The sequence below is a fragment of the Diabrotica virgifera genome, chromosome 8 (assembly GCF_917563875.1).
Source record: "Diabrotica virgifera virgifera chromosome 8, PGI_DIABVI_V3a".
Taxonomy (NCBI): Eukaryota; Metazoa; Arthropoda; class Insecta; order Coleoptera; family Chrysomelidae; genus Diabrotica; species Diabrotica virgifera.
Genome location: NC_065450.1, coordinates 10,641,515 through 10,666,387, shown reverse-complemented (window position 1 = coordinate 10,666,387; position 24,873 = coordinate 10,641,515). Strand labels below are relative to the sequence as shown.

Sequence of the window (24,873 nt, the reverse complement as noted above, 5' to 3'; positions counted from 1 at the left end):
GCTTTCGGTTGCAACTCTGGAACAGGCAGTCCGAGGTCAAACTTCTCACATGTAATATCATATTTTGGTTATAGGCTTTCATTTGACACCTTATTTGTCATTCTTTCTGTCCTACTAATAGACGAGTTGTGTTTATTGACGGACAGACATGGATAATTCTAGGTTTTCACATTTAATGATAAAAACAATAATTATACAATTCAGTTAACCTGACTATATCATTGTGATAATGACTTCTTATCTAAAAGTGACAACGGCAATAATTGCCGTTGTAATAATTATTATTCCATTCACTCACGATAAAATATCGCAAAACCTCCAGATTTTAAAGAACCGCTTGGATTGACATAAAATTTGGCACACACGTAGCTAAAATGCCAAAGAAAAAAGTGAGATTATGCCGATATGTTCTCTTGTCCTGGATGTGACTTTCACCCCTTCTTGGAGGTGAAAAAACATACGTGCAAAATAAGTCCGGAAGTGGATAAACTGACTAATTCTAATTCTAAGCAAATTTTGTTCTATAATAGTTTTAGGTCAATACTTTTCGAGGTATGTGCGAGTGAATATGTTTATTTTTCATAGAAAAACACGTTTTGGACGGATTTTCGCAAATAACTCAAAAAGTAAGTATGTACATATTTTATCGAAGAAAATATTCCTAGCAATAATATAGCTTATGAAAAAGAGGTGTCAGTATAAGGTCTGTAGACCCAGTAGAAGCAGGGTTGCAGCTAATGAAAAATAGGTTCTTATTCGTCAAATACCAAATCGAATATTTCAACGTAAAATAACCAAAAAAATAAAGCACTTTTCGGGAAACACTCATCATAACTCTTTTAAAGTGTTTAAAAAAAATTTTTTTTGGTGTTTTTAAAACAGTTTCTAGCGTGAAAAGTAAGCAAGTTACGCTGAAAATAAAATCGTTCCCTTTTTTTTGGCAAAAGAAAGTCATGAAAATTAATTGTTACCGCTTCACACGTTACTTTAGATAAATGTATTGTTTATACAGGGTGTCTCCGAAAATAGTGCGTTCCTTTAAGGTGTGGATATAATACACAATTTAGAACAAAAAGGTGTTGTAACATTTTTTCCTAAAGTTAACCGTTTCAACAAAAATTACGTTGTTCTCCATAAGAGTAAATTTTTATTTTCATAAATTTATATGACCTGGCAACATGGCGTAGAAGAACCTGTGACTGTGAAATTTAATCTAATGGGACCCCTTGTTTATTTACTAATTGAGTATCAATTTGCATATCAAAATGTATTTTCGTTTTTTGGTCAAACGGCTGAATTTAGAATAAAATGTTATAAGACTTTTTTGCTCTACATTGTGCTTTCTATCTATACCTTTAAGGAACGCACTATTTTCGGGGAAACCCTGTATATGATCTGTAAGTTGCATTGGTTCAAAATGCTTATTTTTGAAAGGGGTTTTGTTGAAAGGCCTCGAACGAATCACTAGTCACGAGTATGTATATGCAAATTTTGAACAGCCATATCTTAACCAATTTTTGTCTTCCAGAAAATCAAAAAATTCCAAATATTTAAAAAAGCAACACCTACATTTTTTACTCTTTAAGATATTTGGTATCACTAATAATTTTTAAGTTATTTTGACAAAAGTCTTTTTTTCAAAATTAAAGATTTAAAAAAATTTACTTTAAAACCAAATTTTTCCACAAATAAGCACTTTGAACTGATGAAACTTACAAACACAAACAATACATAAAGTTACTTGTGAAGTGGTAACGATTAATTCCATTTGGGCTGTTAATTAGAGGGAGTTTTTAGAATATTTTTAACCAAAAAAAAAGGAACAACTGTATTTTGAGCGTAACCTGCTTACTCTTGCTGCTGGAAACTTAAAAAAAAAATAAAAATAAACGTTTTCTTAAACACTTTAAGAAAGTTGTAATAAGTTTTCCCAGAAAAGTGTTTCATTTTTTTTATTTCACGTTAAAATATTCGATTTGGAATTTGAGATATAAGAGCTTATTTTTCACTATAGTCTGTTTTTAAACAAGAGGAGTCATTCAAATTTCCCGCGCCGTACACCTTGTTTGTAATTGGTACAACCTCAGGCAATTTTACTCATATCAAATTTTGACACTATTGGCATTTCATAGGTCAGTTTATTTATTTTATCAGCAATTTTTGTATTTTCTGCGTTCTTCCTTTTATTTTTAGATTTTTAGTCAAGATTACCGTCAAAGGCCGATATGATCAACCAAAAAAGAAGATTTATCTGATGATATTTCTAGTGACTTTCTTGGGTGTGAATCTGCCATTTAGTTTACCTACTCCTCTTGGTTTTAAAACAAAGCTTAGCAATAACTCTGCTTCTACTGGGTCTACAGACCTGACACATATACCATTTTTTCACTTTTTTATAAGCTATATTTACTATTTGCTAATTTTTTTTCAATAAAGTACCTACTTTTTGAGTTATTTGCGAAAAACCGTATAAAAACGTTTTTTTTTTTGTTGAAAAATGAACATATTCACTCGCAAATATCTCTAAAAGTATGAACTTAGTGAAAAACGCTATAAAATAGAAGTTGCTTAGAATTAGTCAGTTTATCCAATTCCGGACTTATTTGAACGTATTTGTTTTCATACCCTATAACCGACGAAACTCACCTCCAGATCAAAAGCACATATCGGCACAATATCACTTTTTTTCTTTAACATATTAGCTATAGGTACGTGTCCCAAATTTTATGTCAAACCAAGCGTTTCTTCAAAATTCTGACCAAAAACCCTAAGTAAATTAAACGAAAATATAAAATGAATTTTTCAAACAAATATTTTAAGTCGGTATGAGAAATTTTAATTTAACAGATGAAATCAAATAAACACAATTCAACTCGTAAAATATTTAGACCCTTGCTTGGTAATCCAGCTGAACAGGTAAAGAACCTACCTTTTATGTAGTTTATAATCTGAGAGGATGGAATATTTTACCAAAATATTCCATCCTCTAAGTTTACAATAGACCTTTTCTACCTGTCCTCAAAAGATCGGTATTTTTAACTCGTGGCAACGTCGAAAAGCGGCAAAATGATGGGAAATACACATTTTTATGTGGTGGAAGTCAAAATGGTTATGAAGTGTAAAAATTTTTGTATATAATTTAAATTTTTAAAATTAAAATTTTAGAAAACTGAGAACGATACAGGGCGTTAAAAAATGCGCTCAACAAACATACACGAATTAAAATTCGAAAATGATAGTATTTCTTGGTGATGCCAAATGACTGCAACATGAAAAGATGACATAATGATAGCGGGATGTATATATATATATATATATATATATATATATATATATATATATATATATATATATATATATATATATTCTTAGAAGGAAGAGATAACAATGGGAGATACCCTTTTTATTACTGAGGAAGCAAAATAAAACTCGGGTGCTTCGTAGGATGTGCCTTTTTATTAATGGTCTAAGCTTTCGTCTATGCTTATAGACTTCATCAGAGTAACTAAAAAATATAGAACAAACAATGACTGATGGAACTTACTATAAATTATAACAAAACTCACCCAAATAATAGCAAAATACTCAGGGATTTGGGTGGAAGACAAAGAAACTAGTAACAATGTACATGTATATACACAACATATTTTTAAAATTCATAATAGATCTAAGTATATACAAACAACACCTAACCAACAATTTTATTCGAAATACATGGTTGTTTAAAACGATATAATTAATTAGCAATTACCAACGGTGTAATGACACTAGTTCTATGAAATAGCGGGATAATTTAAAATACATATTATGAAAACGATAAATAGTACAATGTTACAAACAATTAAACGTAAATATTACAAACAAATAAATAACATTAGATTTAAAAGATTAAAAATTTCAAAACAGGTAAATAAAAACTTAAAATTATTATTAAAACAGCGCTGATAAGGCCAACAAAAATGCAGATAACAACATTTTTTAATTATAATGAAGATGTGGTATTTTTATGTTAGATTTTGTGTTTTGGAACTATATTACAATAGTTAAAAATCTAAACTATATCACTCACATGTATGGCCGGCAATTTTTTGGTTCCCGAAATATTTTGTTTAAGCAGGAACGTATAGATGGTGCTTAAATTATCCACATCCTTTTTGTGATTGATGGAATTTTTGGCGTTGTAAATGTAACACATCTCAAGTATTTTTCGCTGGAAATCTTTATCAGATGCATCCAAGATGAATGCATCATTATAAAGAACTCTGTGGTCTTTACTATTGACACGAATGCTGAGACTTGTAGATTGCGGTTTAAGTTTGCAATCACTTTTATGAAGGGACAATCTTTTGTTTAATCGTTGGCCGGTTTGACCAATATACACTAAGCCACATTCACATGGGATGCCATATACTACGTTGCACCGTTGTAAGGTAGGTGTAGGATCTTTTAGTCGGCTATAAAACAAGTTGAGTGTTTTTAGGTTGTATGTAGCTATTTTTATATTAAATCCACGAAACACTTTTATATTGAATCCACTTTATACAACCTAAAAACACTCAACTTGTTTTATAGCCGACTAAAAGATCCTACACCTACCTTACAACGGTGCAACGTAGTATATGGCATCCCATGTGAATGTGGCTTAGTGTATATTGGTCAAACCGGCCAACGATTAAACAAAAGATTGTCCCTTCATAAAAGTGATTGCAAACTTAAACCGCAATCTACAAGTCTCAGCATTCATGTCAATAGTAAAGACCACAGAGTTCTTTATAATGATGCATTCATCTTGGATGCATCTGATAAAGATTTCCAGCGAAAAATACTTGAGATGTGTTACATTTACAACGCCAAAAATTCCATCAATCACAAAAAGGATGTGGATAATTTAAGCACCATCTATACGTTCCTGCTTAAACAAAATATTTCGGGAACCAAAAAATTGCCGGCCATATATGTGAGTGATATAGTTTAGATTTTTAACTATTGTAATATAGTTCCAAAACACAAAATCTAACATAAAAATACCACATCTTCATTATAATTAAAAAATGTTGTTATCTGCATTTTTGTTGGCCTTATCAGCGCTGTTTTAATAATAATTTTAAGTTTTTATTTACCTGTTTTGAAATTTTTAATCTTTTAAATCTAATGTTATTTATTTGTTTGTAATATTTACGTTTAATTGTTTGTAACATTGTACTATTTATCGTTTTCATAATATGTATTTTAAATTATCCCGCTATTTCATAGAACTAGTGTCATTACACCGTTGGTAATTGCTAATTAATTATATCGTTTTAAACAACCATGTATTTCGAATAAAATTGTTGGTTAGGTGTTGTTTGTATATACTTAGATCTATTATGAATTTTAAAAATATGTTGTGTATATACATGTACATTGTTACTAGTTTCTTTGTCTTCCACCCAAATCCCTGAGTATTTTGCTATTATTTGGGTGAGTTTTGTTATAATTTATAGTAAGTTCCATCAGTCATTGTTTGTTCTATATTTTTTAGTTACTCTGATGAAGTCTATAAGCATAGACGAAAGCTTAGACCATTAATAAAAAGGCACATCCTACGAAGCACCCGAGTTTTATTTTGCTTCCTCAGTAATAAAAAGGGTATCTCCCAGTGTTATCTCTTCCTTCTAAGAATATTTACTAGTACCCGTTATCCTCTTTTGGGTATATATATATATATATATATATATATATATATATATATATATATATATATATATATTGTCATAGATAAAGAACAGCAGAGAGGAAAAAGAAGAAAATCTAATTATCTAATTGTATGATAATTTGTATTAAGTTAAAATAATTTTTTTTGATTATTTAATGTTTTCATTCACCCTGTAAATTAGATACCGATTTCAATTACCCAGTATTGTATTGTAAGGTATTAGTTTTTCTTTTCATAATGTTAAAATAATTCTATGAATTTTGGACAAATGCGTTTATCATGTTAACAGTGCGGTTACATTCAATAGACAGTGTTTCTACGAACAATTAGCAGCAAAAGCGTTTGGAGGCGTTGATATATGACGTAGTAAGGATATTTGTTTGGACGAATGTAACTGAAGGGAGGATATAGTTTGAAGGATGTCAGAAATTTTAATTTTTTTTGACAAGAAAAGAACGAGAGTCAGGGTGTGTTTTAGAGAGCTGAAATAGAAGGTACTGTTGAAGAATAAGTAACAAGAATGTCGGTCTTCGTTAATAAAAAAGCCTTATAGGCACCCGTATATAAAAGTACAAAGTAAAATGTTATTTTAAAAGTCAAAAGTAAATTCAGTGTCAAGTGAACACAGCTGTACGAAGGTATCCAAACATATACATTATTCTCTCCGTAAATAGTCTCTGTTTGCCACGCTTTTGGTTTCATTTGGTTGCATCGACCTATACGTAAAGACTCCAGTGAAGTAGGACATAAACTTTCATATAAACTTTTTCGTGATTTTTAAATGGACTTTTGTTTACTAGGTAGTTATAATTCAAGTTGTATTCATACTGGGTAATTTCGATTTCAAAATAATTTGCGTTATTTTTCAGATTTGTTTTCATTATTTTGCACAAGCATTTCATAGATTGTCTGTTTTTTTTTCAGTTTACTCTATTATTAAAAATTTGTGTTTTAATATTTTTTTGGTATAATTAATTTTTCTTTAATATACGGTTATATTTTAATTTTTTTTGATTTTTATTTTTCCATGAGTTTTTTCTGAGTATTGGTTTTGCATTTCTGCGATTGGATGATGTAAAACCTTGAGATAAATTTATTAATTTGAGCTAGCCCAATCAAAGTAGATATCAATAAGTAGAATCAAAACAATATTGTCGCCCAAGCGTGTGAGGCAAAAGCAGAAACACCAATACCCAGACAAAGTGTACTGGAAAATATATAATTTCTTACAGGATTTTTCAAATTTCTTCTCTCTGCCAAATTTCAACCAAGTATTTTTGATTTTTATTATTCAAACCTTTTTCGCTTTAAATAATCTTGGAACAATTTTTTACATAACTAGATATTTTTATTTGATCAACATTTTTGTGGAATAGGCAAAGATAATAGTTCGGTTAGTTTGTACGTTCACATTGTTAAGTCCAGAAAAAGGAAAGAAAATGGAGACAAGACTCAACAAAAAACAAAAGGAAACATAAGAACGTTATAGCGAGGAAGGAATAGAAAATGTAGACGAAGAAATTAGTATTACAGAAACAACAATCAAGGAGAGTAGCACAGAAATGTCAACAATGGATAGGATATTACAAATGCTACAGATACAGACAGAAGAAATAATAAAAAATTAAATGATAACAGTCAAAGGCAGGAAGAGAACAGTAGAAGACAAGCAGAAAAATTAAAAAAAAGTATAGACGAAAACAGTAAACGACAAGATCTAGGTTTTAAGCAAATGGAGCAGAGAGTAGAACAGCATAAAGAGGAGGTACAAATGTATTTACAGCAGGTTTAACATGAAGTAGAGCAGAAAACAAAGGAAATTAGCCAAAATTTAGAAAAACTTACCAAAAAACTACATAATTTTGAGAAACATGTAGAAGGTAGAGAAGAGGAAATAGAGGATAGATTTAAAAAATTGGATAAGAAACTATTGGAAGTAAAAACACAACATAATACTGGAGAAAGAAGACAAGTAATTATACACAATGGAGCAGAAAATAAGGTCCAATTTGGCGGGGATATAAAGAAACAACACCCAGTCCCGTTTATTAGGATGCTTAAAAATAAAAAAAACAAGGATATGAAGATTTTGAAGAGGCTAAGGATATGATAAGGAATCATTTGAATGATGGAGCAGCATTATGGTTCGAGAGTAAGCAAAATGAGTTGCAAGATTGGGAAGAATTTGAAAGAAAATTTTTGAGATATTATTGGGGAAAAGAGAAACAGATGGTCGTGAAAGTGAACTACAAAATGTGATGAGAAACTAGGAATATCCGAAGAGAAATATGCATTGCAAGTATACGCCAGTGGGCAATATTTAAATTATATTTATTCGGAAGAACAGCTAGTTGAATTGATAGCTAGACATTTTGACAATACAATGGAAGACTATGTCACCTTGCAAGGATATAGGGACATGGACAGTTTATGCCAGTTCTTAATTGTAAGAGAGGCTCGAAGAAAAGAAAGAAGGACCGGTAGACAAACGGAAAACAATGGGAACAACCAAACAAACCGCACAAATAACTACAGACAATCTCGTAATGAAAATCCTTACCGATACAATGGACATAAGGATAATGAGGGACAAAGATATACAAACAATTTTAACCAAAATAGATATGAACAGAATAGAAATGGATATCATCAAAATAGATTTCAAAACAATGGGAGAAATTATAACAATCAACCATATCAGCCAAATGCAGATCGGGAAAATTTTAATAGAGGAAACCAATATAACAACAACAATGGACAAGGAAGAGAACAGAACAGAGAAATAAACAGCCTAAGTTTCATTAGAGAAGGAGAAAATGAACAAAGACACCAAGAAATGGACAATGTGAAGGTAGAAATCAATAGAGCAGGGTCGTCTTTTCAGGAGGGCACTCACTAAAAACAGGGATAAAATTTAATTCAGGAATATATATTCACCCTAGGGAATTTATCACTTTAGCGGGAAAAGAGATTGAATACGTGCGCAATAATTTGGTTATGGTACAGGGGTATATTAAAAATAAAAAGGTTGATATACTTTTGGACACTGGTTCAGAGGTATCATTAGTTAATAAACAATAGGACTAGATTCCCAAAGGTATATTATTTCTCGAATAAGGTTAGTGAGTGCTAATTCAAAAAAAATTTCGACTACGAATGAGGCTATTGTTTTGACATTGAGATTTAAAAATAAAAAATATTTGATAAATTGTTTTATAATTGAGGACATGAAGTATGATATTGTCATTGGAGTGGATGAATTGGATAAGTATGGAACGAAAATTAATTTTGCAAACAAATATATAAAATTTGGAGAGGACATAATGGAAGAAGGTTTAAAGGAAAAAAAGATGATCAGAATGTCAATACTGCGCCGCAAAAGGTGGGTACAAACATGACGGAAAAGGAAGTTGAAATATTGGATGAGGAAGAAGCTGTAGTTTTTGAAGAAGAAGAATCGGAGAAGGAAGAGAGAGAATTGGAGTTCAATATGTGTACAACGACAAGGAATTTCGAAAGTGAAGAAGAGACATCAATAGTTTGTGGAGAAGAAATGACGTATGACTTAAAAAAATTACTGGCAAGACATACGGGATTAATCAACAAAGAAAATAGAGCAGCGACAAAATACGAACACACGATTAAAATGAAAAACTTATCTAATTTCCGCTCGAAGACATATCCTATTCCATTTAAATATAGAAAAGATGTAGGTCAAGAAATAGATAACATGTTGAGGGATAAAATAATTGAAAGATGTGATTCACAATACATAAATCCAGTAGTTATTGTTAAAAAAAGTAATGGGGACATAAGGATTTGTTTAGCTGCACGTAATTTGAATTCATGTACAGTGCCCCAATACGAGGCCCCGTTGAATATAGACTCAATTTTTGGTAGAATCACAGGATCTAGTTTTTTTACCAAATTGGACTTAAAACATAGTTTCTGGTTAATTCCTTTAGCAAATGAATGTAGGGATTATACTGCTTTTTCTATCGACGGAGTGGTATATAGGTTTAGGGTAGTGCCATTTGGTTTACAAAGTGCATGCGCGGCTTTGGTAAGGGCATTGCACACGATTTTAAATAAACACGGTGATTTTGTTTTACATTATATCGATGACTTGTTGGTTTATTCCCATGATATGTCTAGCCATATGAATCACATAAAGATAGTTCTCAAAGAACTAGATAAAGCAGGTTTAAAATTAAACATAGGAAAATGCAAGTTCTTTCAAAAATACGTGATTTACTTAGGTTTCAAACTAGACAGGCAAGGCATAAGCCTAGACGAAGAGAGAGTCAAGATCATAAAAGAATACTTACGTCCAACAAATTTAAAAACACTGAGAGGATTTTTGGGAATGATAAACTATTTTAAGCTCATTCCAGACATCAGCCAAAAGGAACTGCCATTGATAGGTCTTTTAAAGAAAAATGAGAGATGGAAATGGGGCAAAGAGCAGGAAGAAGCATTTCAAAATCTTAAGACAGAATTTGCAAGTGGAAGTAAGATATACTATCCGATATACACAGCACCGTTTATTTTACGAACAGACGCTTCGATGAATAAGTTTGCAGGGGTGTTATCCCAAATACAAGAAGAAATAGAAGTTCCAATATGCTTTGTGTCCAGAGTAACAAAAACATACGAAAGACGATATAGCGCGACCGAGCTAGAATTTGCCAGTATTCTTTTCTGCGTGAATAAACTACGTTTTTATTTATTGGGATCAAAGTTCACCATAGAAACAGATCACGCCGCTCTCGTTAACATCATGAACAATAGAGTAGTAAACAACAGAATACACCGCGGTATTTTATTACTACAAGAATATGATTTTGAAGTCAAATATATCAAAGGAAAAGATAATACGTCGCCGATGCTCTCACCAGAGACGAATACTTTAATAAAGAAGAAAAAATGGAATTTCAGGTTGGAATGAACATTCTAAGAGACGACGACGGAATCTATTCATTAGAGGAGGTCATGAGAGACTAAGAGAATCTGGCAGAACAGGAAAAAAACAGAGCAATACAAGAAAATGGAATTTATATAAAAAGAAAGGAGGAAACTGTATGTGATTACAAACGAACTGGCTAACAAAATATTGATTGATATACACCGAAACAATGGACACGTTGGAAGTAGGAAAAGCTTTCTGGTATTCCGAGAAAATTATATTTGCAAAGGCGATCATAAGTTGGCAAAAGACATTGTGAAAAGATGCGAGGTTTGCCAAAAATATAAATCGAGGAACTTAAAAAATGAAAACATACCTAAGAATATAACATCTGGCCAAAAATTAGATCTAGTAGCCATAGATATGTTGAGCGAACTGATAAGAACTCCCCGTCGAAATAAGCACATTTTGGTGATGGTGGATATTTTTTCGAAATTTGTAAAATTATACCCTTGTCAGTAGATAAATAAGGCGGATTCCCGCTCACCGTGGGAAAAAAGTGAGCCAGAATCGGTATGCGGATTCTCGCTCACGATGATCCAGAATCGGTATGCGGATTCTCGCTCACCGTGGGAAAAAAGTGAGCCAGAATCGGTATGCGGATTCTCGCTCACGATGATCCAGAATCGGTATGCGGGTTCTCGCTCACGATGAGCCAGAATCGGTATGCGGGTTCTCGCTCACGATGAGCCATCAGGGTCCTTGGCATCGATGGACCATTCTGAACATGAGAAGAAGTGAAAGATCAACAATGACCAGAGGATCGTAAGAAGATTGTTGATTTTGAAAAGGCAACATGGCAATGACAATGGCCCATTCTGAACATGAGAAGAAGTAAAAGACCATCAATGACCAGAGAATCGTAAGAAGATTGTTGATTTTGAAAAGGCAACATGGCAATGACAATGGCCATTCTGAAAGTATATAAAAATGCTATATAATCATCATCATGACAATGGCCCATTCTTAACATGTATAAAAATGCAATATAATCATCATCATGACAATGGACCATTCTGGGATGAAGATCATGACAATGGACCATTCTAGGGTGAAGTACATAACAATGGGGCCATGCTTAACATGTATAATCATCATCATGACAATGGACCATTCTGGGATGAAGATCATGACAATGGGCCATTCTAGGGTGAAGTACATAACAATGGGCCATGCTTAACATGTATAAAAATGCAATATAATCATCATCAGCATGACAATGGACCATTCTGGGATGAAGATTATGACAATGGACCATTCTGGGGTGAAGTACATGACAATGGACCATTCTGGGATGAAGAGCATGACAATGGACCATTCTCGGGTGAAGTACATGACAATGGGCCATTCTTGGATGAAGAGCATGACAATGGGCCATTCTGAACATGTATAAAATGTGAAATGCTATACGATCATCATATATAGAGATGAAAATATAATATTTGTACAAAATTACGAAAAATCAAACATTTTGAAATATTTACAAAAATATTTTAAGTTGTTTGTTAACATGCCGGATGCGTATGGTTGATAAGAAAGAATGTAGACGTTATTTTTGCAACAACAGGAAACCGCTAAAGATATGACAAGCCACAATGCTAAAAGGCCGGATGGAGTCGGATGATAATACGTAACCACAGTTGTTATTTGTGTAAATGTTATCGCATATTTTTAAAACCACAAGGTCTTGTTTTCTTGTTTGTCAGGAAACTATTTTTGCAACAACAGGAAACCGCTAAAGATATGACAAGCCACAATGCTAAAAGGCCGGATGGAGTCGGATGATAATACGTAACCACAGTTGTTATTTGTGTAAATGTTATCGCATATTTTTAAAACCACAAGGTCTTGTTTTCATGTTTGTCAGGAAACTATTTTTGCAACAACAGGAAACCGCTAAAGATATGACAAACCTCAATGCTAAAAGGCCGGATGAAGAAACTGATAATACGTAACCACAGTTGTTATTTGTGTGTAAATGTTATCGCATATTTTTAAAACCACAAGGTCTTGTTTTTGCAAAACATGGAAATCTTATCTCTGAAATTAACAACGTAACCAGGAGAATGTAAACATGCAGCGCAATTGCCAAAACGGCACTCTATCATATCTTCTTTGCTAATGGTCCGATTTTGACGTATGGGGTGTCAAATGAAAGCGGTGGCGACACAGAAGCCAACTGTCAATTCTTCTTTTGTCAACGTTCAATATTAACTGTCAATTCTTCTTCTTCTTTTCCGTATAATGCCTAACAGAACATGACAGTGCCTAACGTGACGTAAAATAACGTGACGTAAAATATCGTGACGTAAAATAACGTGACGTAAAATAACGTGACGTAAAATAACGTGACGTAAAATAACGTGACATTTGAACGTGAATGATGTGACATTTACACGACGTTCGACGCAGGAGGTGTGCTCCAAAGTTGGAATTTATTGAGACATTTCACGCAGAACATGATCAGTACTAGTATGAATCCCATCGAGTACATACATAGGGTAATGGAATTTCAAAGTAAACTCAGCCTGTTAAATAAAGATATTAAATCATATGAGGATTTAAAACAAATTAATAGGCAATTCGATAGTCTGCATATTGAGGGGCAAACGTGGAGGTCTGAAGAGCAGCAGCAAGGTCTTTACGCCTTTAGAAAACTACCACAAGCTACATATCCGTTAAGACGTATTCAGCCTACACCATGGGAGCCAGCAACAACACCAACAGCGAGAATATGAAAAGTGAAATAGACAATGTCTTGTGTAATATTAGCACCTGTATTTATTTTAATTTTAAAAATTATTTTTGAAATTGTAAAAAGAAAATTTCAATCTTCATGTAATATAAGACTTGATCAGTAAATAAGGTGTTTAAATAAAAACAAAAAAAAAATCTCTAAATTATTTATTTATACATAGAAAAAAATTACAACGGTATTACAGTAGAAGAAAACCAGTGTCGTAGACGATCCACATTTCTTTCGGTGCATGAAAATAGTCCAACAGCGTGGCAGGGGTTTGTAGCAGGACCAACGTTTCCAGTAGCAAGAGGCGTACCATCAAACTTGCAAACATCAATAAGAAGGGGAAAAACTCCAAAAATGTGGCATTTCTTGCTTAAAAATTCGGCCTTTTGTTCTCCTCGGACATATATGTAATCAGCGGCATACAACAACTTGGTTTCAAGTATTTCATTTAGTTTGGACAATTCTACATCCCCATAAGTTTTTATTTCATGTTATATATTACAAAGTTATGTATAAAAAGAGCCAACTTTATTCAGTAAATATTTCAACTGTGTAATCAGGCTGTCATCTGGACAAGGAATTCCGAATAAGTTCCAATTACATCTGCCAATTTCGATGATCTTCTTTGTAAATTCATTATATTTGTAATACGTGCTACCATCTAGAAAGTATAAATGTCCATCTATATATTTAAATACCGATTTAACGGTGGTCGGTACTCCAGGGAATATGTCCTTTATAAGTCCTCTGCTAATGACTAGGTCTATTATGTCGTCATATTCAATGAATGATGTATTGTCATACCATATATATGTCTTTCCTGTATGAGTCTGAAATACAACGTTTATCTCGGCATGGGGTGGTAATATAAACAGAGGTATATCTCTTGAAATAGTTATGCTGGGAAATGATACTGAGTACATAGTATTATTTGATGTAACAATTAAGTTACCAGCCGTGTTCTGAAACACATACGAAATATTTCTTATTTGTTTAGGTAAATAAGTACTCAAATGTTCGGGATTATTCGGTACCATGTGACCATTTAGATCATTCTTCCATACAAATCCGTCATGTATTATATACATATGATGGTTCTTAAACTGAGGATCATATGCCAGAAAGAGAATATTAGGATATTCAATAGCACAAAAAGGCGGTGCAGTTTTCGTTGTTTGGTGAGGTATAATCTCGGTTGGTATAGGACGGGGTCTTGTAGTATGCACCCTCGATTTATGCGATCGAGTTGATGTACTAGCCTGTGTAGGAATATAAGATGTACTTTTTCGCGGTGTTGCCTGGGTTGATGCACTAGTTTGCTGCGTAGTAATATATGTACTTTTGCGTCCGTATAAAGCCTCCATACCGTTAATATCATCCTGAGTAATAGTGAGTAATTTATGTGAATACCAGGGATACATTACAGAATTCTTATCGTTACTATGCGATAAACCTAAACTGTGACCAATTTCGTGAAGAATAACCATAAAGAGATTGGCAGAATCATAATCTGTATCGTTCACATTATAACTCCATTTTTCATCCAAGTCTACATGTATTTATTTCTACGCAAGTATCATTAATGAGGGGAAAATATGCATGTGCTAATTTTCCACCACGACCATCAAACTGCTGTCCACACTCTCGGTTACCCATACAGTTGGAGCGAAAATAATGCTTTCCTTTAACGGCTGTTATAGTGATATCTGGTGTCGGAACAGGAAGAGTTACTCTGCTAAAATGCAAATTTGAAACATCTTCCCACATTTTAAAGGCTCGTTCAACTATTTGAATTATATGGTGCGCTCGATCAGCCTGAGGAAAATACCATCGTAGATTATGTTTATACCATTTTCCAGTAAGAGAGTAATCGTTTTCACCAGTTTGGCATCGAGGTTTTTGCATTAATGCTATGGTATCATCGTTTAATGTACCATCAACATATAAATTATATCGTTCTTGGAAATGTAGGAGCGTTGTATTGAAATCTGCTAGAGAACCATTTTCTATATACCCATACTGATGAAAAAACCTCATAGCATCGTCTTCGGAAAAGGCGTCGGTTGCTGCTATAAAACGCAGGAGTAGCATACACATGAAAAACACCTCCATCATTGTTTACATACAAAAATAGACTAACCTATATTTGTGTAAGCATCAATTTATATATAATCCCATAAAACATATGATAGAGTGCCAAAGTGGTCTTATACATAACATGTTGTTAAAACAGACGTCATAACGTAATTTGTCATTCAAAATCCTGTAATTTGAGGTGCTACATGATAAGATTCTACATATAATGCGAATAATATAAGATAGAGGGTCAAAGAGGCGTTATACGTGACATGTTGTTAAAACAGACATCACAACGTAATTTGTCATTCAAAATCCTGTAATTTGAGGTGTCATACGATGAGATTCACCATACAATGCTAATAATAAACGATAATGTGTCAAAAGGGCGTTATACATGACATGGCGTTAAAACAGACACCACAACGTAATTCATCATTCAAAATCCTTTAATTTGATGGGTCACACATTGATTTCTGATTATCCATTCCAAAGATACATGGTACATTGCCATAACGGCCTAAGGGATAACTTGGTTGAACTGTAAATGCTTATTTATTGTTATTGACGTTAAAACAAAGCCATTAGCATAGAAAAATCTCTTATCGCAGTTTGATCTCTAGCAAATCCTAATTCGCTCAATTTTGCACCAAGTGCTCCGTGCAAAATATCAGTAGAAAGGTATTTTCATGTATATTAAGAAAATCACTGACCAAGTGTGTTACGGTCATTATTTATGACTAAAAACGATAAATTCTCACTACTCTCATACTAATACACATTATATCTATATAAAATTTATCTGGAAATATGGAGGTCTGGATGCTGTCAAATGTGCTCACGAAGAGGAAGAAGAGGAAGCATTCGAAATGCATCAACGCATTCTTCGTATATCCTAGGCCGAACGTCACCAACATAAAATGAATGTTTTAAAAAAATATATCATATTTGTACAAAACTAATAATCAAAGACTTGGAATTATTTTTATATAAATATTTTAAATAAAAATATGTTTAAACAAAGTGTTTGTTACCAGCACCGGATGTAGTCAGATGATAACATGTAACCACAGATATTAGTATTATAAACTGTTATCAGTATTCGTTAACCGCAAAAAATTATGTTTTTCCAGGTTTTGGTTGTATTTAATAAAAATAAAAGACAACATATTTAATAATAATACCATTTATGTTTTACATGCAATCTGTTAAATCATTCTAATTTTATAATAAAATACATATTCTCTTAAAGCTAAACTTAACAAAGTATCTGGACAAATAGCACAATATGCGTTAAAGGCTTCAACTGGGCCATACAAAGAGTCTTTGACACACAAATTTTTCTTAATGAAAGTTGAAATGTTTATATAGTATTCGCGAAATTGTAAACTCTTCAACAGCACCACTTTATGGGATATTATGCTCTGGTCCGCTTCTTTACATTCTGGAGAATATAGCACCACAGCGGGCAATCCTTTCCAAAAAAAAAAAAAATGTATTGCTATGCGGTGGATTAAAAGGTAGATCCTTAAACTACATCTGAACTATTGATCCAACTGTTGTGTTTACTATCCAGTCCTAGCCATTTAACATACATCTTGGTGCCTTTTCGTCTAAGTACTTTTTCAACCAAGTAAATGTCGGGATTTTTCGTTTTCTGCAATTCTTCTTCGTAAAACCCACCGCTAATCGGCGCACCTTGCATGTCTTCTAGCAAATACGTTATAGGATTTGTTATCTTCACTTGTACAATTCTAAATAATTCTGTAGTCCAATTGGGTGTGTAGGCCTTTTCAAAGAAATGTTTTGCCTTTGATACACGTACAATATCACCAACTTTAAATTTTCGCGGGCCGGCAATCTTTAAGTAACTATAACTTTTGTGTAAAATAGCTTTTTCGTTGGATTTGTTGACCTGAGATGGTTTGAATCCCGTTTTACTGTGCTTCGTATTGTTGTATTCCTCGGTGATTATCGGTAGGACATCCAGCCATTTGTATGATCCATGTAAACTAAAATATTTGTACAACTTTGCTTTCAACGTTCTAATAACTCTTTCACAAATGGCAGCCTTTTTAATCGTGTAGGTGCTGTAATGATTAATTTCGTGTTTTTTCATTAAATTTTGAAATTTTTTGTTGTAAAATTCGGTTCCCTGATCGGATTGTAGGTTCTTCGGCACTCGTCGAGTATGGGCGAGAATATCCGAAAATGTCCGAGTAATTTCCTCACCGGTTTTAGTCTTTAGACGGCGTGTCCAAACAAACTTTGAAAAACAATCAATGACAACTAGTATTAGTTTGTAATTTTTATTCTGGTGCGCATAAGGACGCATTTCAGCCAAATCCATCTGCCACAAGTCATCGAGTCCTTTGATTATTGTTCGGCGACGAGGATAGTTTTTGCGTGCATGTTTATGCAATTCGTTCACCACCTGTTCTTTAGACATTCTTATATACGACTTTCAATTGCTTTTAGGCGAGTATCTATATTCATCGAATGAAGATTGTCTACTACACCCTGTAATGCCGCGTTCATTTCTTTTATCGTCTTCTCCATCCGGTCTACTTTCAACGAATTTTTTGCAACTTTATCTGCAGCCATGCTAACGTTTTTATCTATATCATCCGAATTGTTGATGATGTCTTGTTTAATTGTAGCAAGAGTACCATTAATTTCGTTTATTTTAATTTGCATCGAAGCGTCATGTGTCTGTAGAATGGGAATTGTAGTTTTATGAAGCTCTTTTCTTACTTCATTAAGGCCGATGGTTAAATCCTGTATATCATTAGTTTTTTGCTGCAACAACTTATTTACATTATTCTCCGTATCCTTTTTTACTGTATTCAAATCATCTTTGATTATTTTTTGCAACTTTTGCTCGAGAAGTGGGACTGTGGTTTTATGAAGCTCTTTTCTTACTTCATTAAGGCCGATGGCTAAATTATGTATATCATCAGTTTTTTGCTCCAATATCACACCATGTGCTTGAATTAATGGCAGGTGTACGTTACGCAACTCCCTTATTTGAGCATCAACGTATTTTTTCGTTGCAGCATCACCATTTTCCGATGGGTCCTTAACATTACAAATTTTTGCATGTTCGGCATTAATATTACCGTCAGAAGTATGTGGAAATGTAACTCGCATCACCTTTTGGGCGCTACCACCACCACCACGAGAATGATGACCGAATTTGTCGACGCTCATAATGGAAATGATGTTGTCATTCCCAGTTACTCTATTATATTAGCTTCTTTTAGTTCATTGATGATAGCCACGATTTCGTTGTCGTGAGATGTGTTGCCGGCGTCTTTTGAAGCCACCAAGAGTTTCAGCCGATCAACTAACTCATTGACGTCATCCCTATAAATATACTCTAAGGGTGCAGCGTTGTATGTTAAACGAGAGTCATCCAACCCCGTTCCTGTGACCGTAGATGAAGATGCTGACCGAGCTGTTTTCGTTCTGGGTTCAAGTTCTTTTTGTGATCGAGTTGCATGCTTTTTCATTGTTGTCTCAGATGGTTTGAATAGAGGTTTAATAATTGCATGGTATTTTTCTCCGCTTGAACCTTTAAGACGTCCTAAGGCATCCAGATGAATTTCTGTGTTAATCAACAGTGTTTTATACTTTTGTAAATCGTCTTCATTATACTGTTCTGGGCTGGCATAAAATAACAGGTGGTATAGGCCTGGCGTACCACCTAACCTACGTTCTTCAAAATCACGTTCTCCAATTATTACTATGTCTCCATTGGTTTTGTCAAAGTTTATTCGACGTTTTCCCAATATCCATCCACTAATAGCATCATAAAATGGACCATAGTTTCTATCGATTTTGTCATCTTTTCTCAAATATTCTTTTATGTACTTGTGACTTAGTGGAGGATAGCGGCCGATAAATTCTTCTGTAGCATCCATCGGAATCTCGTTAGAACCGGAGAGTGGCTCTTGAATAATGTTTTCATCAGGTGTCGCTATATCGGGTGCATCAAGAAATACATCCTCCTCATCCTGCTCCTCCTTTTTCACCTCTTCTTTATTAACTTGTCTAAACTTGTTATCGATAGCATGATGTAACGTTTTTGATGATTGAGCAATATCCTTGAGAGGTGTCGAGATTGGTTTAAAAAGTTTATTTAGTGACTCATCTCGTTCAGTCTTGCCTAATTTCAATGCCAAATATTTCTTGCGAATTGCTCTAGCCAACTCGGCGACTTTCTTCTTGCGCATGGCAATGGCAACCGTATCATCTGACGTGTTGTTGACGACTAAACAATTAGCTTACAATTTTATATATTTATCAAATCCTTTGCGGTATCGGCCATTGTTGAGGGCAAAATCTTTCATAATTACCAGCGTGCCATACCTGTCACGCCAACATTCTGAACACATTTTTTTAAATTGATCAAATGACACGTCTGGTGATACGTGTTCATCAAATATATGTTTTAAATTTATCTCGTCTTGCTTGAATAATACAATCATGTTACAATTGTCTCTTATTAGCTGCTTCGGTATTTTTGAATATGTTTGGCATAAATAGGCGGCATCGATATCTTTATGTCTGCACATGGAATAATACTCGCGAATCTTCTGCTGTCCATCACATGCAACATCGTCAAATAAGAACACGGAGTTTGGTTGAGCTTCGTTGGGATCAATAATTTCATCATTGTCTTTGAATGGAAAATACCCAACACCTTTAACTTGCGCTATTACATCTTGCAGTAGTTGGTATTTCGGTTGAAAGAGGGATTTCGAATAAACATAGACATTTTTGAATTTGGCGCCATTTGGATTACATAAAAGTGATAGCATGATGTTAGTTTTTCCACATCCGCTTGGACCACAAATAATGGCTCTGAATGAGTTTGGTAATAATTTTCCATGTTTACGGGTTGTCACTTTCTGGACAATGTCTAGATTATCAATTGGCAGCGTCTGCTCTTGTTGAACGACCTTCATCGTGTGACATGTGTAGTAAATAAGTACGGCAATATATTATAGATGTCGCCACTTGCATGTCATCAGTCCAATGTTGGTCTTCGAAGGAGGCGGTCTCTTGAACACTCTCATTAATAAACTGCCGATTGAGCTTCATATTCCTGGTGGTTATCAGTATTGTGGGCCTGGAACAAAACTAAAAAAACGTCTTGCACGCGGAGATCCAGGAATTAATCCATTAGACGCAGCTTGTAAACAGCACGATATCGCTTATTCGCATCATACATCTCTCGAAGAACGTCACAAGGCTGATAAAGAATTGGAAGATAGGGCTTGGGAGCGATTCAAGTCTAAGGACGCTAGTTTTGGTGAAAAAAGTGCTGCTTTACTTGTAACCGGTGGAATGAAAACCAAAAGAAAGTTGGGAATGGGATGTCCTCATCATCGTGGAAGAAAGGGACGTTATTCTTTCAATCGAGATGTTGTCTCACAAATCACAAAGTCCATGAAGAGAGGAGCATCGTTAAGAGATACTGCTTTGACGGCTGTACGAATAGCAAAATCGGTAATTAAAAGACTTGGTGGTCGCAAAGAAATTGATGTCCCACGAGTATTGCCACTAAAATCTGGAGGTTTCCTACCCCTCATACCTCTATTTGCCGGTCTTTCTGCTTTGGGGGCTTTAGCCGGTGGTGCAGCTGGGGTGGCGAAGACTGTGGTTGACGCAAAGAAAGCTCAAAAGAAATTGGATGAAGACATACGTCATAACAAGGCGATGGAACACATCGGATCAGGTCTGTACCTGCGTAAGAAACCCAGAGGTGGATTTGGCTTGTATTTGAAAAAAACTTCCAATAAAGCTACCCAATCGTCCGTTGTACGACTTGGACATTGCACATTACGCAAAAATGCTTAAAATACCACATTTTCGAGGAGTTTTCATGAATGACACTCTGCCTAGAGACGGTCCTCGACAGCGAGAATGTGCAATAGTTAACTTGGATGTGTCAACACATAACGGAACACATTGGGTAGCATATAGAAAGATAAACGATGATGTAGAGTATTTCGATTCATTTGGTAATCTGAAGCCGACCAAAGAACTTGTGAAATATTTGGGTGCACGTGCCAGAATTTTCTACAATAATCATCAGTATCAAACTTATAATCAAATCATTTGTGGACATTTATGCTTAAAGTTTTTATATAATGGAGCATATTAAAGGCATGGAACTGCTTATGGATCACATGTTTCATAAAAAACGTTTTGAGGAATTCAGTAAAGAAGAACTACAATTAATACCGCTAGATTATATTATACGAACTGTAGAACCTATAGAATTGTTATATATATGGCATAAGTTGCCGGGGGAATATCGAGGAGAATGGAACTTGCAGATACTACTTCCGTGCTTCGTACATTACAACAGGCCAGATTGGAGGACTCATTGTGATGGACCAGCCGGCTCTCAAGCATCTTGCCATTTATGTAAACTTGCTGTGGAACAAATAAAAAATATGCGAACATAAAATTGATTTTTATTCAACTATATATATATATATATATATATATATATATATATATATATATATATATATATATATATATATATATATATTGTATTTGCGTCCCTCGTGGCTTCTGTATAGTTTTGACTCTTCGTGACTTCCGATCAATATACAGCGTGTATATTAACAAGAATAATTTCATACAGTTAGCGCTCGCTTTGGCATCCGTTATACTGGCAACAACGTACTTATAATATCAAGTAAAATATTTAACCTTGGTCGTGTTTAAGTGCAAATTTAGTTGTAGAACCCAGACAAATTCTATTTATAACTTTTGCCAATTAGGTGGTTTTGCTCGGATATACGATAAGGATTTGCTGTACATTGTTTGTTTTCGTTTTTTTATACTCTTAAATCAGGTTAGAAAAACTTATTTCTTGGGTGTAGTTATGAATGATGTATTTTCTAAACTTTTAGATTTTCTATTTTATTTCGATGGAAGAAGATTATGGATTTCGGAAGATTTCGATGGAATAAGTTATATTGTAATATACTTAACAATACCACTATATACCCTTGACAAATTTTTATTTTTTAAAGTTAATAATTGTTTGATGAGCCTTTCGATAATTAGGTTAGGTATATTATTAAATTTTATTTTGATAATAATCGGTACTGTTTCTCTCTCTCTCTCTCTCTCTCTCTCTCTCTCTCTCTCTTCCTGTAATCCCTTCCCAGCGCATCCTTATCTGTTTTATTCTTTCGAAATTGGCTATACAAGTATTTTCCATTGCTCTCTGTTTCTCGCTCTCTGTTTGACTTCTCTCCATCTCAGGCCAATTCTTTCATGATCACTTATTACAGTTCTTCTCCAGCTATTATCAGGTCTTGCTCTTCTTCTTCTTTCGTCTGGTTGGTATTCGAGTGCTTGTTTGGTTATATTATTTCGATCCTTCCTCAGAGTCCGTGTAATTCATTTCCATTTCCTATTTTTAATCGTGACTGTTATTTTCTCTTGTTTTGTTCTTCTCCGTAGATCTATGTTTTTTATTTTATCTGGCCAGTATATTTTTAGGATTTTCCTCAACGATTTATTTATAAAGGTTTTTAATTTTTTGCTAGTTGTTTCTTCCTGTCTCTTCCTGTAAATATTTTGATTTTGGTTAATTCTGATATATCGCGTGTGTTCAAGATTTTCCTTAATGCATTATGAATATATAATGAGTGCATATTGTGCCTTTACTATCCTTTTTTCTACATCTGATCGACTAGCGCCTTTTTTTCCATGGTTGATCCCAGATAATATGTAAAGTTATCTACCTCCTGTGTTTGTCTTCCTTGTATTTTAATTTTAGTTTCTTGGTTGCTGTTTTTTAAGTTTTGTTTTTTTTTGTCTTTATCTTCAGGCCCATTACCCTGGAGTATTTTGCAAGCTTCTTTTGCTTATGGCTGCTATGTTCGGTTAGGGGAAAAATGTCATCTGGGAACTACAAATCCTCCAACTAGTCATGCAATTTCAATCTAATACCTGTTTTATTATTGCTTACTTTCTGCATGATCCAGTCCGTTATTATTAGAAATAATGTCGGGGATAGCACACATCCTTGCTTAACTCCGCTTTGTATAACTACATCTACTACCATTTTTCCTGCATGTTCTAGTCTGGCTGTATATTTCTTGTCAAATAGTCTGATTAAGTTGATGTATTTTATCGGTAGTCCATATAGTTTTAGAATCTTCCACATTTGTTCTCTGTTAATACTATCGAATGCCTTTTCAAAGTCAAAGTAAACATTATGTTTATATTTTTTTGCCATTCGCTAGCTTGTTCCAAGATAATTATAGAGTACAGGAGATACAGCGGTACAGGTACAAGATACAGAGGTGCTGATAGAGTACAAATGTGGTCGATAGTGGAGCGTTTTGCGCGAAAGCCTTCTTGGTTGCTTCTTAGTCTTAGTTTCTTGTCTATTTCTGGCTTCAGTCTATTCAATATGATATTTGACATTAGTTTGAATGTGGCACTTAGCAGTGTTATTGCTCGCCAATTCTCGCATTTATTTAAATCGCCCTTTTTTGGTGTTTTAATGGTTACACCCTCGTTCCATTTCTGTGGGAGCTCCTGGTCGGCCCATATCTTGAGTTTGTGTAACATTTCTACTAATTTGTTTGCGCCCGCCTTTATTAAATTTATCGGTAGGTTGTCGCTTTCAGCGGCTTTGCCATTTTTTTAGTTGATTCAGTGTGTTTTGTATTTCTTCTTTCGTAATTTCAATTGTTCTAATGTTTATTTCCTGTATTACGTTATCTTCGTCTATATCTGGTGTTTGGAGTATATTTCCTCGCAGTGTTGTTTTCATCTTTGTATTATTTTATGTTCTGATTTAATTATATTTCCTTGTTTATCTTTGGTTTGTTTATTACTGTTTAGTGTTTTCCCTGTCAAATTTCGGATGATATTGTACTGTATCTTCAGGTCGTTTTCTTGCGCAGCTTTTTCTGACATTTTTACCATATCATATACATAGTATCTTTTGTCTTTCCTGGCTTGCTTTTTAACCGCTATATTTTTTCTTTGTATTTCCTTTCTACTGCTTTTTCCTTCTTCGGTTGCTTCTTTTGTAACATTTTTTTTAAGTTTCTTTCTTTCTTCTCTTAGTTGCAATAGTCCAGAAAAATAAGGTTTTTGTCGGGACACTTGACCAGCCAGGTTGCAAATGGGTTTTTTGGAGTTATACCTATTACATTATAAATACAACAATGCCCGTCACAGTTCGGACGAGAATTTTAGTAATTAACAAATAAGGGTCAAATATGACAGTTTTTCGTTTAAATCGCTACAGGTAAAAATAAGGTAATTAAATATCTTATTTAGATTATTCACCTTTTAGTAGATAAGCAAAGGTTTAAAATTTTTTAAATTTTGATCCGA

General features: G+C 33.9%; 1 protein-coding gene and 2 long non-coding RNA genes across 3 annotated transcripts; 1 reads left to right on the top strand and 2 right to left on the bottom strand.

The window, feature by feature from the left end:
* Positions 1–3,437: 3,437 nt before the first annotated feature.
* Positions 3,438–3,987, bottom strand: LOC126890734 (uncharacterized). The gene is made up of 2 exons (XR_007700436.1): positions 3,567–3,987; positions 3,438–3,505 (listed from the first exon to the last, which is right to left on the bottom strand). It is a non-coding gene; the product is annotated as an uncharacterized LOC126890734 (long non-coding RNA).
* Positions 3,988–5,039: 1,052 nt separating this feature from the next.
* Positions 5,040–5,589, top strand: LOC126890732 (uncharacterized). The gene is made up of 2 exons (XR_007700434.1): positions 5,040–5,460; positions 5,522–5,589. It is a non-coding gene; the product is annotated as an uncharacterized LOC126890732 (long non-coding RNA).
* Positions 5,590–13,913: 8,324 nt separating this feature from the next.
* On the bottom strand, positions 13,914–14,949 carry LOC126889450 (matrix metalloproteinase-18-like). Its single transcript, XM_050657764.1, has one exon. It carries the CDS (start codon positions 14,892–14,894, stop codon positions 13,914–13,916), a length of 981 nt encoding a protein of 326 aa, XP_050513721.1. The 5' UTR covers positions 14,895–14,949.
* Positions 14,950–24,873: the final 9,924 nt, after the last annotated feature.

Coding starts and splice junctions, on each gene's coding strand:
- LOC126889450 (XM_050657764.1), bottom strand. CDS start 14,894: ATGGTTATTCTTCACGAAATTGGTCACAGTTTAGGTTTATCGCATAGT.